Here is a 17,461-nt window from a genome sequence, read left to right as displayed (position 1 = left end):
TTATAAAACAATAAAAGTAAAAAGAAGAGTATTACAAAGGAAAGTAGAAAGAGAGAATTCTTATTGATTTGGGATGATTTACAATGGAATAGAACACCTCTATTAAGAGTTACTTAACCATCAAGTAACAAACCCTAAGATCTCTCGAAAATATATACATTCACCATAAATACAATTATATTTATAACACTCCCCCTTGAATGTCTATTCAATAGATAATGTCCTCGCTAAAACCTTAACTAAAATAAAACGCAGAGGGAAAAAATTCTAGAGAAGAAAAAAGAGTACACATATCTAACAATACGCTTTTTGGTTGCCTCGTTAAAAACCTTGTAAGGAAAACCCAGTGGGACAAAACCTTATAAGGAAAAAAGAGTACAACGCGTATTAGCTCCTCCTGATGAGAGCATCAATTCACATCTTTGAGCCTTCGCATCCCAATCTTGTGCACCATCTTCAAAAGATCGTTGGTAGAGATTTGATAAACAAATCAGCCCTATTAACTTGAATGAATATGTTGCACCTTGAAATCACCATTCTTGTATATATGTTATCTCTTCATATAATGTCGTGGAATAACCTTTTCAATATCTCCATAGAGGTATTCTCGCTATCACATTATCATGCTTATAGTTATAGTAAGATACATATGTGCATAAATAGCACTTAGAATGTGGTACTTCAGGACCAAGAATTGTATATTCTTTAAGCGATTTAAATCCTTCAAGAATTTTCATATAATAGACTTTAATTAGCTGCATATCAAGTTTTCATGTCATGCTAGACAAATAAAATATCGGAAACTGATTGCACATACCATTGACTTTATACTTTCAAGTGTTTGAACTGCAAGTCCAAAACTACATGTCTTGCATATGGAATCAATTGTACTTGAATTGTTTCCTAGACTTATGATCCTCATATATATTTAGCGTTATGATAGATATCGCCGACGAACATTTTATATAGGTTCCAACCTCCTTATTTTGATATAGACATAACATAGAGATCTCTTCATTCATATATTCAGGTACTTGAACCTCTCCTGAGATTTTATGAAGTGTTATGTCATGTGATCTTCTAGATCACTTGCCTCCTTACTATGATCATTTTGATCATTTGCTCATCTTCTTTATCAAGAAGTTTATTTGAAATCGATTTGTCTATATGCTTTAAGCGTACCATAGACTTTGTCCTTCTAAGACTTATTCTAATAAGAGCATTTGCAGTGAGAATATAGTAACTTTCTTTGGGTCAGCAGATGCGTCTGACATGCTGTCGCGACCCAAAATCCCTCCGGATGGGTCGTGATGGCACCTGGTATCTACAACTAGGTAACCCTAAAATTAACAGAAATAACGATAATATTAACTAACTTCGAACTAGAAATCTCTGAAAAATTTATAATTACCAAAATCGATAGTACAAGTCATAAGCATTTCTAGGAGTAATTATACAAAATGAATACATCACTTTTTCGGAACAAAAGGAAACAATGGAAATAAGTGCAATAGTAGGTGACTCCGAGGCTTGTGAACGCAGCAGCAGGTTTACCTTGAGTCTCCACAGGAACGATCCACACAGACATTAACGATCAAATACCTAGATCTGTACAAAAATGTACAAAAGTGTAGTATAAGCACACCACATCGGTGCCCAGTAAGTATCAAGACTAACCTCGATGGAGTAGTGACGAGGAACAGTCAAGACACCTACTGGTCTAATAAGATGAACAAGATATGATAGTAAACTAACAAGATAAAGATAACAAAGTAACACCAATAGCAGGAAGAAATCAAATTACAAATAGTAGAGACGATAAGGGGAAAACACGGATGGTACGGAAAAGTAACCAAGTAAATTAACACCAACATAGCTGAGATACAGACAAGTAAAAATATGCTCAAATAAGGAAAGCAATGTTAACTCAACCAATTGCATCATTCCTAATACACAATTCCGACCATCCCAATCCTCGAAGTCTCATATCACAATCACAACTTCCAAACCTTTGACACGCATGTCACCTTGTGCCCACATATTTCCCTTTCACTTTGCGCCAAAAATCCACGTGCTACTCAGTACATAATATCCGTGACAACGCTAATTAAGATGTTTAAGAAGTTCCATTTATATATCTTAAAGTAAATTTACAGTTTTTAGACCATATAGGAAACCAGCGAGAAAAGATGGAGTTATTTTTAGAAATCATTCGAGTGAAGCAAATAACATTTTTCAAATAGAGATACAACATCGGATAAGCTATCGCCTTTAATATAGGATTCATTAAATTAAAACTTAACAGAAATTCCTTTTTAAGAAAATATAACCTCAGACAGGTTAAGGAGATCTAGTTGAGAAACCAGTTGAAATAAAATATAGAAATAGTAGATACTAAAATATACAGCGAGTTCTAACTTAAAGGCACACAAGGAAGCATGATATTAATTCCTTCATTTTAAATCACGATATTACGAATGACCCAGCAGGGCTGGACGAAATAACTCAACGTAGTAAGTTTACTTTAAAATTAATTTACCAGAATAATAGTATTAGGAAAAGAACTCAGGAAATGACAGCAAGTTAATAAGTCAATGACAATAACTCGATCTTCAAAACTTAGTGAAAACCAGAAATACAAATTATCAAACTCTTACACGAAGGAATCAAAGTCAATACAGTAAAAAAAGGGATACCAAAATACAAAGATATGTTGCGGCGCACAACCCGTTCCCACCATATAATATCAATTCACCCTTATTCCTCCTCAATATATCAATCTTATTCCTCATGTTGCCGCGTGCAACCCGATCCCACCGTACAATATCAATTCACCATTATTCATCCTCAATATATCACCCTTATTCCTCCTATTGCGGCGTGCAACCCGATCTCACCGTACAATATCAATATCATAACAATAAACATAATATGTTGTGGCGCGCATCCCGATCCTACCATATAATATCAGTTCACCCTTATTCCTCCTCAATATATCGCCCTTATTCCACCTGTTGCGACGTGCAACCCGATCCCACCGTATATAATTTAAATCAACAACAACAAATCTACAACTCAATTACAAGAATTTCTACCACCAAGAGTATGAGTACACGACAACAAGAGAATCACATAAAAATCAAAGGAATACAACAACCTTTACAAAAAAACAAGACATGTAAGGCACATGATAACTACACAGGTAATCACAACAATTTAGACATGTAGCATATATGCATAGAGTCATAGAGGAACTCATAATTAAGAAGTAACAAAACAACAAGGAAGACAATAACTTCAACTAAGGCAAATAAGGCCAAACAATGAGGAAGAGGTAAATAATTCCTAACAACATTATATAGAGCATGTAAGTGTAGCCTAACAACAAGATAACACATATTATGACAATTTGATCAAAGGCTGTCACAACCCGGAATCCCCACCCTCGGGACCGTGATGGCGCCTAACATCACACTTTCCAGGCAAGCCAATGTTAGAGTGTTATTAACCAATTTCCTTTACATTTCAAAGATTACGAATAAATAAACTTAAACAAGTAGAAATAATTGCGGAAGTAAGTAAAGAGTCTCATTGTATATAAACTATTACCAATATTATCGCTAACATTAACCAGAATCCGGTGTCACAACTCATGAACATACTAGAATTTTCTACAAACATTGGTCTGAAGGAAATTACAACTGTTTCGAAAAGAGAGAAAATAGAAATGTAGAAATATAGAAGGGGACGCCAGGGCCTGCGGACGCCAGTAGGACTACCTTAGGTCTCCAAACTGTGAACCTGCAGCCAATCTCAAAATCAGCCACTGCCTGCTCCAAAATTTGCACAGAAAGTGCAGAGTACAGTGTCAGTACAACCGACCCCATGTACTGGCAAATCCCGAGCCTAACCTCGACGAGGTAGTGATGAGGCTATGGCATGGCAATCACAATATAACCTGTATAAAGTATGAAATAAAGCGAAAAGAAGTACGGAACAATATGAAACAGTAACTTGCAAAAAATGAATACAGAACACAAATATCTTATCGGTACCCAGCAATAAATTAAGTGAGATACAAAACTACAGAATAACTTACACAGTAACGGAAAAATACATAATCACATAAACTGATATGGCAAGCATCCCGATCCCACCATATAATCAATATCAATATGAACATTCACACCTATTACTCCATATCAAACCACCCTTATTCCTCCTGTTGCGGCGTGCAACCCGATCCCACTGTACTATATTAATTCACCCTTATTTCTCCTTAATATACCACCCTTATTACTCCTGTTGCGGCGTGCAACCCGATCCCACCATATCAATACCAATTACACAATAAGGACAATAATGTCACAATTTAACTAAAAACTCTCCACAATATTTAAACCTCAAACTAAAGCAACGGAAAGCTGTAAAATTATGAAACTTCATTCAAATTATACTACTCAGCGAAACCAATCTAAAGTATACTAATAAACATTGATAACTGGCTCAAACCAATAATATGAAATAATGAAACTACGTGATGTCCAATACTTTTAACAACAATATCCGAGAAGTAGCAACTAATCATGGAGATATCAACAAAGCATGTAGCAGTTAAGGCAGGGAACAATATATTAAGAACGGGAAGGGAGCAGTCAAAACAGATAAATTAGTGGCGCATAGGTACTCGTCACCTCACCTATACTCCACACACATGGATTTTCACTTATCAATTAAGTCGGGGATCCCTAATCCCTCAAGTCAAAGTTAGAAACAATACTTACCTCAATCCAACGGCCAACTCAAAGCTCAATTACCGCTTTTCCTCTAGTTTCCACCTCCAAACCACTTGTATCTGGTCATAATTAACTTAACAACATCAATTACTACTAAAGAAATCAATTCCAATATATAATTATATGTTTCCCAACATTTTTCCCAAAAAGTCAAAAACCGACCCCGGACCCGCTTGGTCAAAACTCGAAATTCTGATCAAAACCCGATTACCCATTCACCCTCGAGCCCGGATATACAACTGGTTTTGGAATCCGACCTCAATTTGAGGTCTAAATCTCCAAATTTTGAAATCCCTAATTTCTACCCAAAAATCCTCAACTCCACCATGAAAAACCCTAGATTCTAGGATGACATCTTGTAAAAAGAGGTAAAAGATTAAAATAAACTAGTTAAGAATTGCTTACTTATGATTTGGGGAAGAAAGAGTCTTTGGAAAATCGCCTCTTGTGGTCTAGGTTTTGAAAAATTTGAGAATGAATGAAAAATCTCGTCCAAAATCATTTTTGACCAGTTGCAGGTATGAATTTGCAATAAGGGGTTCGCAAATGCGAACCTCATAAATGCGAACTTTACTTCGCAAATGCGAAGACTGACCTGGGCTTGCTAATATCGCAAATGCGAACAATTGTACGCAAATGCGATCCTGAGCTGTTCGCAATTGTGATACTGAGCTTCGCAATTGCGAAGGTCCCCTCCCAGCCCTACTGCTCGCAAATGCGATCTTTCTTCACAAATGTGATGCTCGCATTTGCGAGTCAGACCTCGCAATTGCGAAGTCTGCAGACCTAAAGCATACCATCAAATTTTCTTAAGTCCAAATCACTTCGTAGCCTATCCGAAACTCACCCGAGCCCTCGGGGCTCCAAACCAAACATGCACATAAGTCTTAAAACATCATACAAACTTGCTCGTGTGATCAAATCGCCAAAATAACATCTAGAACTACGGATTTAGCACCGAACACATGAAATTCTTAAGAACACTTTGAAATTCCTCTTTTCTCAACTCGATGCCTGAATCACGTCAATTCAACTCCGATTTTCACCAAATTTCACAAACATGACTTAGATATTATATTAAATATGTACCGGGCTCCGGAACCAAAATACGGGCCCGATACCAATGATATCAAACATTAATCAAATTCTTTAAATCATTAAATTTTCAGCCTTACAAACTGCCGTAAAAAATTCATTTCTCGGGCTAGGGACCTCGGAATTCGATTCCGAGCATACGCTCAGGTCCCATATTTCAATACGGACCCACCTGGACTGTCATAACACGATTCCGGGCCCGTTTACTCAAAACACTGACCCAAGTGAACTAAATTAACTTTTAAAGGCTAAAATTATTATTTTTCTAAAATTTCCACATAAAAGCCTTCCGAAAATGCGCTTGGATTGTGCATGCAAGTCGAGGAGGAATAAAATGAGGTTTTGAAAGCCTCAGAATACAGAATCGAGTTCTAAAATATAAGATGACCTTTTGGGTCATCATAAAGGCAAGGAAAAAGACTAGACAATCTAACAGGTAAACGTCACATATAAACTGTGTACCCACGCGTCACCTTGCGCACACAACTTTCACATATCGAGATAGCACAATTGATTCAATTCCTAAGGGGTGGTTCTCCTCCACTGGTTCTCCTCCACCCCCCCCCCCCCCCACACAAGTTTACGCAAGATACTTATCTCAATTTGGCCAATTTAATACTCAATTTAGCTTTTCCTTTACCAATTCATCAACGCTCGGCTCAATCTAGCCAAAAACGACTTAAATACATCAAACAATGCGAGAGAAAACAGTTTCAACTAACAAAACTATGATTCTTATACAATTTGCAAAAAGTCAACTCACGGGGCTCGCACCTCGGACCCCGACAAAATTTACAAAACCCGAACACCCATTCCGGTATGAGTTCAACCATACAAGAATTATCAAGTTTCGATACCAATTCGCCCTTCAAATCATCATTTTTTATTTTTGAAAGATTTTACAATTTTTCCCAGATTTTCCATTAGATTCTCATGAATTTGATGTTAAATCTAAGATATAATTACAAAATATAGTTGGAAATTGATTTAGAGACACTTGCCCAATGATTTGGTATGAAAATCTTCTCTCAAAATTGCCCACTCTCGGACCTAGTGTTCAAATTATGGTAAAATGAGCTAAGATTCGGAATGCCTAGCTTTTAGTAGGCTGCAGATGTCACATTTGACACTAGGTTGGCAAATGCGAACACGCAAATGCGAAGAACCCTTCGCAAAAGTGAAGCCTGAACTATCCTGTCTCTTTCGCAATTGCGACGAGACACTTCGCAAATGAGAAGTAGGGCCTTCGCAAAAGCGGCCCAAATGTTCGCAAATATGAACTTCCCCTGCCCAGCCCATCTTTGAAAATGCGAGAATGATCTCGCAAATGCGAGAACAGAACACCAGCACAGCGGAACCTTCTTTCAAACACTCTGACATGCGTACAAAACTCATCTGAGCCCTTGGGGCTCTAAACCAAACACTCTCACAAGTCTAAAAACATAACACAAACTCGCTCGCGCGATCGAAATAGCAAAATAACCATTAAAATCACGAATCGGACGCCAGAACACATTAAAATCACATTGAATCTTCAAGAACCTCTAGAATCGCAACCGAGCGTCCGAACCATATCAATAAACTCCAAATGACACCAAATTTTGCAGACAAGTCCCAAATGACAAGACGGAGCTGTTCACAACTCTCGAAATCACATTCGAACCCCCATATCACAAAAGTCAACAATGGGTCAAACTTCTCCATTTTCCAAAACTTCAACTTTCCAATTTTCGCCAAAATGCTTCAAATTACCCTACGGACCTCCAAATCCAAATCCGAACGTACACCTAAATCCAAAAGCACCACCCAAGCCTATCTGAATCATTAAAACCCCAATCCGTCAAATACTCAAAAGTCAAATCTTGGTCAATTCTTTCAACTTCAAGTATCTCAAATGAAAGTCACTTCTAAAAATTCTTTCCGAACTTCTCAAAAACCCGAACCGATGATGCACGCAACTCATAATACACTGTGTGAAGCTACTTGTGACCTCAAACTGCCGAACCGGATGCAATTGCTCAAAATGACCGGTCGGGTTGTTACACATGCTTTGCAATATATTGAAAATGAATTAGCTTTTTATGAACTTCAAGTTCATATTATATTACTCGAGGATCTAGATGTACAAATGATAATTCATTGCACGTAACTTTTTCTCAATTGTTTATCTTGTCTCCCCCTCATGTTAGAAAAACTAACTTTCTTCGTCAATATTGGGAACCCATCTTTGTGCATTATGGTGTTAATGAAAATATACACTGCATATCAATAGTAATAAGATGGAATTATTTGGTTCATGACCCTGAACCACTTATGAGGGGAGAATGAAATATACTTTCGCATATAACGTACATCAAGCTGATATATATAACTTTGTTCTCATTAACAACAATTCAGCTATTAAGTGGAGGCATTCAATAAATTATTTTGCTAAATCAACTGTGGTGTAAACCAACTTATCAAGATGAATTGTCTTGAATAGAAAATTTGGAAATTCTGCTCTAAATTAAATTATTGAGCAAGTTACCCTGCAAACACCAGGTTGCGGGTTAATAATAATCGCATATGTAACCATCTCATAGATGCATCTTATGTGGCATACATGGCAGGTTAATGGGCCCATATTCACTTTTGATATTTCCAGCATTCATGGGATTTAATTCCAATTTTAGTTGGTCTATTAATTTATAAGAACAAACAATGTAAGAGAATTCGTAAAGAACTTTCTAGTTCTTTAATATTCACCCATGTGAATTCTCTTTTATTTTTGCACATGATGGGTTTACAGTACCTTAGCTTTATGTTTTGATGATCTAACAAGCTTACTATCAAAGAACCAGATAAGGAACCCGATACACTTGGTACATAACTCAACACAACTCAATCAACGGACTCAAGCTAATGTGAGTTGCTATGACTTCAGAAGATAAAGAATCAACACATGGACTTGAACCTCTTGGGTTCCCCTGACAGCAGTACGAAGTCAACTGTCTACAACTGGAAAGTGATTGCCTGCACTGTACACGCAAGCAGTGCAGCACAGTACAACAGTCACTTCTCATTGACCAACCAAGTGATTACATCATTCAAGTGATGTCATCCATGTTGTATTAACATTAAACATTACAACAAAACATCACTTGAACACTTGAGAATTCATCAAAGCATTCAAGCATCTGACAATCATGCATTCTATTCTCAAGTGCATCAAGAACAAAGTACGACACTACTTCGGACCAGCTCCTACAGCAAGTCTCTTGTATGTCCTTAGTTGAGTTGTAACTTTGTAATTGTTCTTCATTGTAATTCCTACTTTGCTTATCTAGAAGCTTTAAGTAGGAACCCCTTGTAAACCATAAACCTTTAGTGTTTGTGTCGTGACTAGAGTTAGTCATGAGTTGAAGTCTTTGTAAATGGTGTATTGTAAAGTGGCTTGTAATAGGTGTATTACAAGTTCATAAGGGTTTAAGAGTTTAATTCCTAGATTGCCTAGGTTGTAATCTAAAGATTGCTCATAGTGAAGTTAAAATCCAACCAGTGTAGGTTTTTTTTATCCAATTGAGCAGGGATTTTTCCAGGTAAAAGTTCCCTGTTCCATTTATTTACTGTTGTATTAGCCTTATCTGTGGAAACCTATATAGACATGGTCTCTATATAGTTTGGCGGACTCATATATTCTATCAATTGGTATTAGAGCAGGCTCTTTCTATTAGGTTAACACCTAGAAAGGATCCTCATGGCTGCTCCACCGAACTTCGAAGAGGGTCAGTCTACCTACAGACCACCCAGGTTTCAATGGCCAATATTATGGGTGGTGGAAGACAAAGATGAATGATTTTATCATGGCTGAAGACTCCTAGTTGTGGGATGTTATATGTGATGGTCCTTATATCCCTACAAAAAAGGTCGGAGATCCTGTTGTGACAATGCCTAAGACGAGGAAAGAATGCAAGGATGGTCACAGGAAGGCTGTGGAGAAAAAATTTCGTACCAAGAAAATTTTGGTGTGTGGTATAGGTCCTGATGAATACAACAGGATTTCAGCTTGCCAATCTGCCAAAGAGATATGGGAAGCATTACAAACAACACACGAAGGAACTACTCAAGTAAAGAAATCTAAGATTGACATGCTCACGATGAATCCATTAAATACATGCACACTCAATTCACTTCCATCATAAATGAGTTACACTCGCTTGGTGAAATCATTCCTAGGAACAAGCTCGTGAGGAAAATTCTCAGTGTTTTGCCCAGTTCACGGGAGAGTAAAGTGGATGCCATTACTGAAGCAAAGGATTTGCAGGAGCTGACTATAGATGAGCTAGTTGGGAATCTGAAAACCTATGAAATGAAGAAGAAGAAGGACATTGAAAGAAGAGAACCAAAGAAGGAAAGAACCTGGTACTTAAGGCAGAAAGCAATGACTCAAGTGGCGAGGATAGTGACATGGCTTACTTAACCAGAAGATTTCAGAAAAATGGTTAGTAGGAATGGAGGTATACCAAAGAGGGGTAGTTCTAGCAAGCCAAAGAACTATGACCTCTATCATAACTGTGGAAAGCTAGGGCATTTCATAAAAGATTGTCCTCTCCTGAAGCAAGAAAACTTCAAACACAACTCTGACAAAGCAGCCAAGAGGAACCAGGTTCCTGATAAACGCTTCAAAAGAAAGAACGTCGCTGACAATATTGTGAAACAAGCTATTGCAGCATGGGGAGATTCTTCCAGCGAGTCTGAAGAAGAAGATAATGCAGGAGACAGCTCAATGATGGCAGTTGAAGGTGAAGCAAAGTATGGCTCAATATTTGCTTTGATGGCTCAATCAGATGATGATGAAGACGATGACAATGATGGGGTAAATTTTCGGGATGTTCAGAGAAATCTAAAGTCCTACTCTCCTAGAAAACTCATGTCATTAGCTAATGTGTTGATTGATGCTTACCATAGTCATGTAAATGATAAGGATGCCTTAACCTTGGAGTTAGGAAATACTGAACAAACTAGAGATGACTTGGTAGTTTGTGTGGTTGATATGAAGGAAACAATATGTAATTTTGAAAATGAAAAGGAGATTCTAACTAACAGAATCACTAGTGTAGAACACGAAAGAGATGATCTGATGGTAGCAGTAGTTGACCTAAAAGAAACCATTGAGAATTCCAATAAAAAAAAGATGCCTTAGTGGAGAAAGTGGCTGTTATTGAGCAGGAAAGAGATGACCTCTTAGTGGTGATTGTAGACTTAAAGGAAACAATAGAGGAACTCAAAACTGAATGCAGGTCAGAGAATTCGAAAAAAGGAAAGGAAGTGGCTAGTGAGGCACGCATTCAACTTGAAAACGAGTTAAATACTGTAAAAACTAGTCTGTATGATGAACTTGAAAAAAATAGACAACTTCAAGCAGAATTGGATAGAGTAAAAATGTCATGACCCAAATCACCACCACAGGTGTCGTGATGACACTTAGTCTCTAAGACAATGTAAGCCGATTATAACTACACTTCAAGCCCCCTTTATTTTTTTTGAAATATAATTTATTACAAGAAATAGAAATAGAAATAAGTGTCAAAACTAACAACGGAAATAATCAACCAAACTCCCAAGACTGGTATACTGAGTCACGAACTCTAACTGAATACGTGGAATGATCTCGAGGATCGAATATACAATACTGTTCGAATAAGAAATTAACAGTACAATAGAAATGGAAAGACTCCAAGGGACTGCGACGACCAAGCAGCCATACCTTGAATCCTTGCGATCACAGTAACTCTGTCCGAGTGCGATATCTCCAATACCTGGCTCTGTACAAAAAATGTACCGAAGTGTAGTATGAGTACACCACAGCGGTAACCAGTAAGTATCAAGACTAACCTCGGTAGAGTAGTGGCGAGGTACAGTGAAGACACTCACTAGTCTAATAACCCGTGTATTATAGCATATAAAAAAAATAGGAAACAATAGCAATGAGGACAACAATAATCAACCAATGATATAAACAACAGGGCAACAAGAACACCATAAATATTGCTCAGCAAATAATGAATACAAGTACGACCAATTAATCAAGTCCTTCAAATATAAAACTCCCCAATAGAAACCTTTAGGATACAATACCTTTCGATAAATATATTTCAAATATAATTCTGTCAAACAAATATTTTCCAAATATAATTTTCAAATAATATTTTTCGAGTATAATTCTTTCAAATAAAAGTCACCATGTGACACCTCATTTCAAAATCATAAAAATACGGGTCTCGGCCCATTTTTATATTTTCACGGCGCCTCGTGCCAATATTTCTATCACAACCGCAAGGACAACTCACGTGCCAATATCGTCATCATTTACTCACGGCACCTCGTGCCCACATTTCATATCACGACTGCACGGACAAATAACGTGTCAAAATCATTTTCATTATATAACCACGGCACCTCGTGCCCATATTTCATATCATAACTGTACGGACAATTCACGTACCAACAATAAATTTGTCATTTATCCCCGGCACCTCGTGCCCATATCATAATCCCCGACAATATCCACAGGCGCATAATTTCAACATATATCCAACTATTATCAAATTTAAAAATAAAATAAATTGCACAATATATAAAAGAAATCACCAAGAAATCACAACATCGCATAAAAATCACCAACACAATATCCCGACATCACCACAATATCCCCACGCACCACATATCATTCCTGGCCGAAAATGGAGCTTGTGCAAAAATTGAACTGACAGATGGGTGGTAAGAAAAATATTACTAATATCTATCACCATATTATAAGTTGGATTTCACGAATCATGCAGAACTTGTTTGTTTTACAGGCATTCAATTACTGCTGTCTTAGATATACTATTATCCAAGAAGTTGGCTGCTGGAAAGCTGTTTGTTGGCCAAAAGCTAAGGGTAGCGCATTAAATTAATGGTTGTAGTCTATCCTTTGTGTAAGAGACTATGTAAGCATTAGTAATACCAAGAACTTATGACCTGCATTTATATCCTGACAATGCCACTAAAGTATTCTCTTTCCCCTTCTGGCCCGTCTTGCTTCATGTAAATGTTGTTAGGTATAGGTGGTGCCATTCCATTATCATTTTTGTCAATCAAGGATGGTGGAGGTTCTGTTCCACTTACATAGGTCGGAATTTCAAAGATATATCCTGTTCTCTATAGGGAAAGGTAATTGAAATTTGTATTAGTTTTGAGTCTGTTGAAAATCTATGACATTAATGGGGGTTTCGTTGTAAGATCTCAAAGGACGGAAGCTAAAGAGATGCACTCTTTTAATCAAAGGTGATACTTGCTAAAAGATTTCTCTCCATCCTTCACTTGATATCTACATTATGAGTTCATTTTTGGAATTGCATAAATTTTTGTTTTTTAACCGGAAGAAATGAACCACTCTTTCTTTAAAAACTACTCCATCACTTAAAGGGGAAAAAGAAAAAAAAACTCAACTGATACAGCTATATATGAGTTTGGCTCTCTTACTTCCTTGCATCAAGTAAATACTTCTAGCTTTTGAACAATTTAATAGCTATGCGCTTCCCACTTGTATCTTTATCCCATCAGACGGTCGATTTGAATTGCATCGTTTATAAACATACCACAAAAAAATGCATTTGCTGCTTCACATGCTTACTTGAATATCTTCTTGTAATAAACTGGCATTCTGACCTAATTTGTATCTTCCTGCTAACTTCTTGCAATTTGCAGTATTAGCTTCTTGGTTTTTCCTCATCTGAAACCCGTGATACATCAAGAGTTGTGCCTCAACTCCTTCATTGTAGGCCTCTGTTGTCTGATGCTACTTTAGTGCCAGATCACTCTTAAGTCCACATTTGGTTTATTCAATAAATATGAATTCGTGGGTGCAACATATATAAAAGTGTCACAGTTGGTTTATCTGTAAAGTGATCCTTACTTCCTGCTACTATTATGTGTGATTTTCATCAAATGCTCGATGGATCACACATCTGTATCAAAATATTATAGCTATCAAGAATTGGATAGCAGATTAGTTTTTAAATGGAAAACGTCAATGGGTTTGAGTAATGGTATGTGTCAACTAATTTTGGTAACTACAACAGTCGCAAATTGCATGACAACACCTAAAAATCTTCACTTGGATATATTTACTACTCAAAACATTTGACCTTTGCTTTAAGATTAGAGTGTTTCAACCATTCTGGGTCATAGTTGAATAGCGGAATGAGGCATGAAAATGAGTTTAATGGACAATGCGGATAGTATCTCTTCTTTTATTAGGCAAAAGATGAAAGAAAATAACTTGCACTGAGCTGAAGAATAACATCACTAAATATTTTGTGCTATTAGAGAAAAATAGAACAGGCAGCGGAGAATAGTTGTTAAATGAATGCAAGGAAGTCAATGTGGTTAAATGTTCACTCCCTCCCCTGTGTGCACGGGGGGTTAAGCTTAAGGTTACCTCTCCAGTTAAAGTTGCTTTAGTTATAAGCGTTCAATTTTAACAGCGGTCAATTGTCTTCCCTCATCAAATTGATTGACATCCTCTAGCAAATTAAACCAGTATCACTCTGTTGAAATGCAGTCAAATCATCTGCTAAATCCAATCTATGGGGAATGAAGATGTTTCTTTAAATGATTTATGCATAACACATAAATATGTTTGGTTGTATGTATCTGTATGGCTAGTTTGACGGCTAGGTGGTACCGACTGGTGGATTGAGCAGCTGGGTTTGGTTTGAATTATTAGTCTGGTAGGTTGAAAATAAAGAATGACGAGAAGTGACAGTAAACAAAAGTACAAATGTAAAGTTTGCTCCAATACCGAAAAGCTTGATACGAGAAGCTGGTGCTAGCCTTTTCTTGTGAAACATAGTGCAAGCGCTTGAGCTGATTTTGCAAATTATGATGGAAAAATGTCAAGCTTGTGAGTTTTTCAATAAAGAAGCCAAAAGGTTCTGCTTGCTATGTCATTGTTTTCACTGTCAGTTTTTTTCCTCTTTAATATTAAGAAACTGACATTCTAGGATGGAGATCCTTTCTATCATGCCTATCCCTTGGATTTGTTCATGCAATGCTCTTTAAATACTACTTACTTGATGTGTTTTAATTTATCTGTGATATTTATTGATATATTTGTGAATTGTCAATCTAGGTAGACGCTGTAGAGTTGTGGAGGGAATAACCTCAGAATCTCAGATACTAGAGAGAGCTGCAGAACCAGAACTTCTGATGGCAGAGATGTCTAAAGAGCAGTTGAATGCATTTGCATCCTATATATCAAGCAATATAATATTTGTTGGAGCTAGGTATGTTCTTTTATACTTGCTTCACTATAGGAGGTTAGGCTGCTGGACTTGCTGAAAGAGACGTCACTCCTTTTATGCGAGTTAGAGTTGTTGGATTGACTAGCAAAACTACTCCATCCAAGTGCTGCATGCCCACAGGAAGGCTTAATTACAACAGGTAGTGATGTGCTTTAATATCCTCTTGGCTATCTGATTTTTCTCTGAATTTTTTCCTTTAATCTTATATCCCCTCATTTTTAATTTGCTAAGTAATATATTTCTCAATTCTCTACTACTTCCATCTCTAACTGATTGTTTTATAGCAATCCGAGGGTCAAGCTTTTGCTGTTGCAGGGCTTACACCGATAAGCTCAGACTCGAGCACCCTTTATTTGCAAGCAAAAGGGTCCAAAGCCAAATGACGGCCTTTGTCTCCTATGGCAATTGAGGGTTTTGAGTAAGTATATATATATATGCTGTTTTCATGCTTTTACTTATATATCTGATACCAGTTCCTGCAGGCCCTTTTTTTTGTTCCATTGGGGTGAAATTCCTATGGCCAGGTTGGTTCTGGTGGTAAAATCTCGGAATCAACACGTGCTCCTGAAGCGAGAAACTTCTTTATTTACTTATTGTGTTTCTTGGGTTCATTCAGGGAGTTTGATATCGGTGCAGTGGTTTTTGTGGGGCAGCGGTATACAGAAGCTCATCAAAGTAAGCAGTGGGTATTTAATTTGTAGCTGATGGGTCCACATCTACGTTGGATGAATCAGAAACCTTGATGGCCACTAGCTTCAACTCACCATATATGCATAGAAACTGATTCATTTGCACCAATAAACTCTAACCTTGTAGGGTCTGCGGTGAGTAAGGAGTAAACTACGACTGGCGGTACATGATTTTCCTCGTAGCCACCAGCACTGAACCTCTGCTTTTCTGGAAGCAACTTATTGTGTAGATATAAAACATTAAGAAAATCCTCTTTTATACAGGACATATGGTGGTATACCATTAACTTCCAACTCTAACGCTTCTGTTGCTTAATGGCATCTGGGCCCGTGCTTTAATTACTACTACAACCTTTATATTCTCTTATGGTCTTTGCATGTATCCATGCACAACATTATATATGTCATTGATGCACTACACAGTATTCCTGATTAATGAATTTAAAGGGTTATGCTATAGAGTAAAACTCAAATGTTGAAGTCGTCGGTCTATGGTGTTTCTCTAATTTGTATCCAGTATCCACAGCTGAAACAATGAAGTTTCCTTTTGCAATCTCATCAAGAGAGCAAGAGATAATTAATATTAATAACCTCTGGGTAGCTGAAGCAACAGAAAATTCGACCTATTATTTAAATTTTGATCATTCACATTATATTGTTAATTCTCATCTGAAAGAAGCCAGCGCTTCTGCTGAAAGACGGGCAAAGATATCTGGTTCGGTATGTGTCCTGGCGTTTGGTCATGATATTATATACTCCATTAGCTTCATTGTTTCAAACTTGTATTCTTCCATTATATATGCAGAGACTTGAAAAGCTTAGGGGGAAAGTTGTATCTATAATTAGCTGCCGCTGAACTTGAAGTTTGGTAAGTAATTTCCCGAGGTAACTTAATTAGTTCTTGTTTCATTTCTTTCTTCTTTTTCCTTTAGACTGGAGTGTATGCTGAATTTAATATCATCGTAGGACTTGATGTGCGCGTATTACTGCAGGCATGTATCCTAGTTAAAATGATGCTGTGAGGTCTTTAATTTCCCCAGCATTATCATTTCTTGGGACTAGTCTACAGCTAAAGAAGAGGATTGAGATGTAACATTTAAGGGCTGCAACTTGATGCCATATATATAGTGAGACCTATTCTTATATATATATATATATATATATATATATATATATATATATATATATATATATATATATATAGTCTCTGCAACTGCGGATCGGAGATATCAGTCGGTAAGTCAACACATAATTTAAGGACAATTCAATGACAAGACACTAGCGCGACTTTGAACAGTGCATTTTATTTGATTATTCAGTTTTACTAGTCGTCTCGTCGCCCTAATATTGTTAATGGATGTCCCTATTATTTCCAACTTTTTCTTAAATCTTGTCATCTATGATGCACAAAAGTACTAATCTTTATCTTCTTACGCATCTTGTAGGGTCACTACAAGGCAAAATGATCCTGCCATTATTAGGCTTAATTTTGCTGTGGTTGATACAACTCCTGGAGTTGCTGTCACTAAAACAAACTGCCTTTTGTTTTTAT

At 37.0% G+C, this 17,461-nt stretch overlaps 1 protein-coding gene across 12 annotated transcripts; it reads left to right on the top strand.

Moving 5' to 3' along the window:
• The first annotated feature begins 12,559 nt into the window (after positions 1-12,559).
• Positions 12,560-17,073, top strand: LOC109208712. Of its 12 annotated transcripts, none has more exons than XR_002065235.1 (7): positions 12,560-12,650; positions 12,731-13,199; positions 15,049-15,359; positions 15,505-15,638; positions 15,703-15,744; positions 15,837-16,777; positions 16,902-17,073. XR_002065235.1 is itself a non-coding variant. In XM_019371854.1 (7 exons), the coding sequence occupies exons 1-5, from the start codon at positions 13,016-13,018 to the stop codon at positions 15,548-15,550; spliced, it is 387 nt and encodes a 128-aa protein (XP_019227399.1). In that variant the 5' UTR covers positions 12,673-13,015; the 3' UTR covers positions 15,551-15,638; positions 15,703-15,744; positions 15,837-16,476. The 12 variants fall into 12 exon arrangements, 4 of the variants coding, with proteins under 4 accessions (XP_019227399.1, XP_019227402.1, XP_019227400.1 ...); XR_002065237.1 differs by lacking the exon at positions 12,560-12,650 and adding an exon at positions 13,623-14,820 and having other exon boundaries at positions 12,669-13,199; XM_019371854.1 differs by lacking the exons at positions 12,560-12,650; positions 16,902-17,073 and having other exon boundaries at positions 12,673-13,085; positions 13,155-13,199; positions 15,049-15,202; positions 15,288-15,359; positions 15,837-16,476.
• Positions 17,074-17,461: the final 388 nt, after the last annotated feature.

Source organism: Nicotiana attenuata, unplaced genomic scaffold, assembly GCF_001879085.1.
Source record: "Nicotiana attenuata strain UT unplaced genomic scaffold, NIATTr2, whole genome shotgun sequence".
Classification (NCBI taxonomy): Eukaryota; Viridiplantae; Streptophyta; class Magnoliopsida; order Solanales; family Solanaceae; genus Nicotiana; species Nicotiana attenuata.
This window is presented reverse-complemented; position numbering and strand designations above follow the sequence as displayed.

What these genes read in the sequence shown, in the direction of transcription:
- LOC109208712 (XM_019371855.1), top strand. Translation starts at nt 13,016, where the DNA reads ATGGTGGAGGTTCTGTTCCACTTACATAGGTCGGAATTTCAAAGATAT. An exon ending in ATGCACTCTTTTAATCAAAG is followed by an intron (nt 13,200 to 15,048) that starts GTGATACTTGCT and finishes TTGTCAATCTAG; the next exon opens with GTAGACGCTGTAGAGTTGTG. An exon ending in ATAATATTTGTTGGAGCTAG is followed by an intron (nt 15,203 to 15,287) that starts GTATGTTCTTTT and finishes TATGCGAGTTAG; the next exon opens with AGTTGTTGGATTGACTAGCA.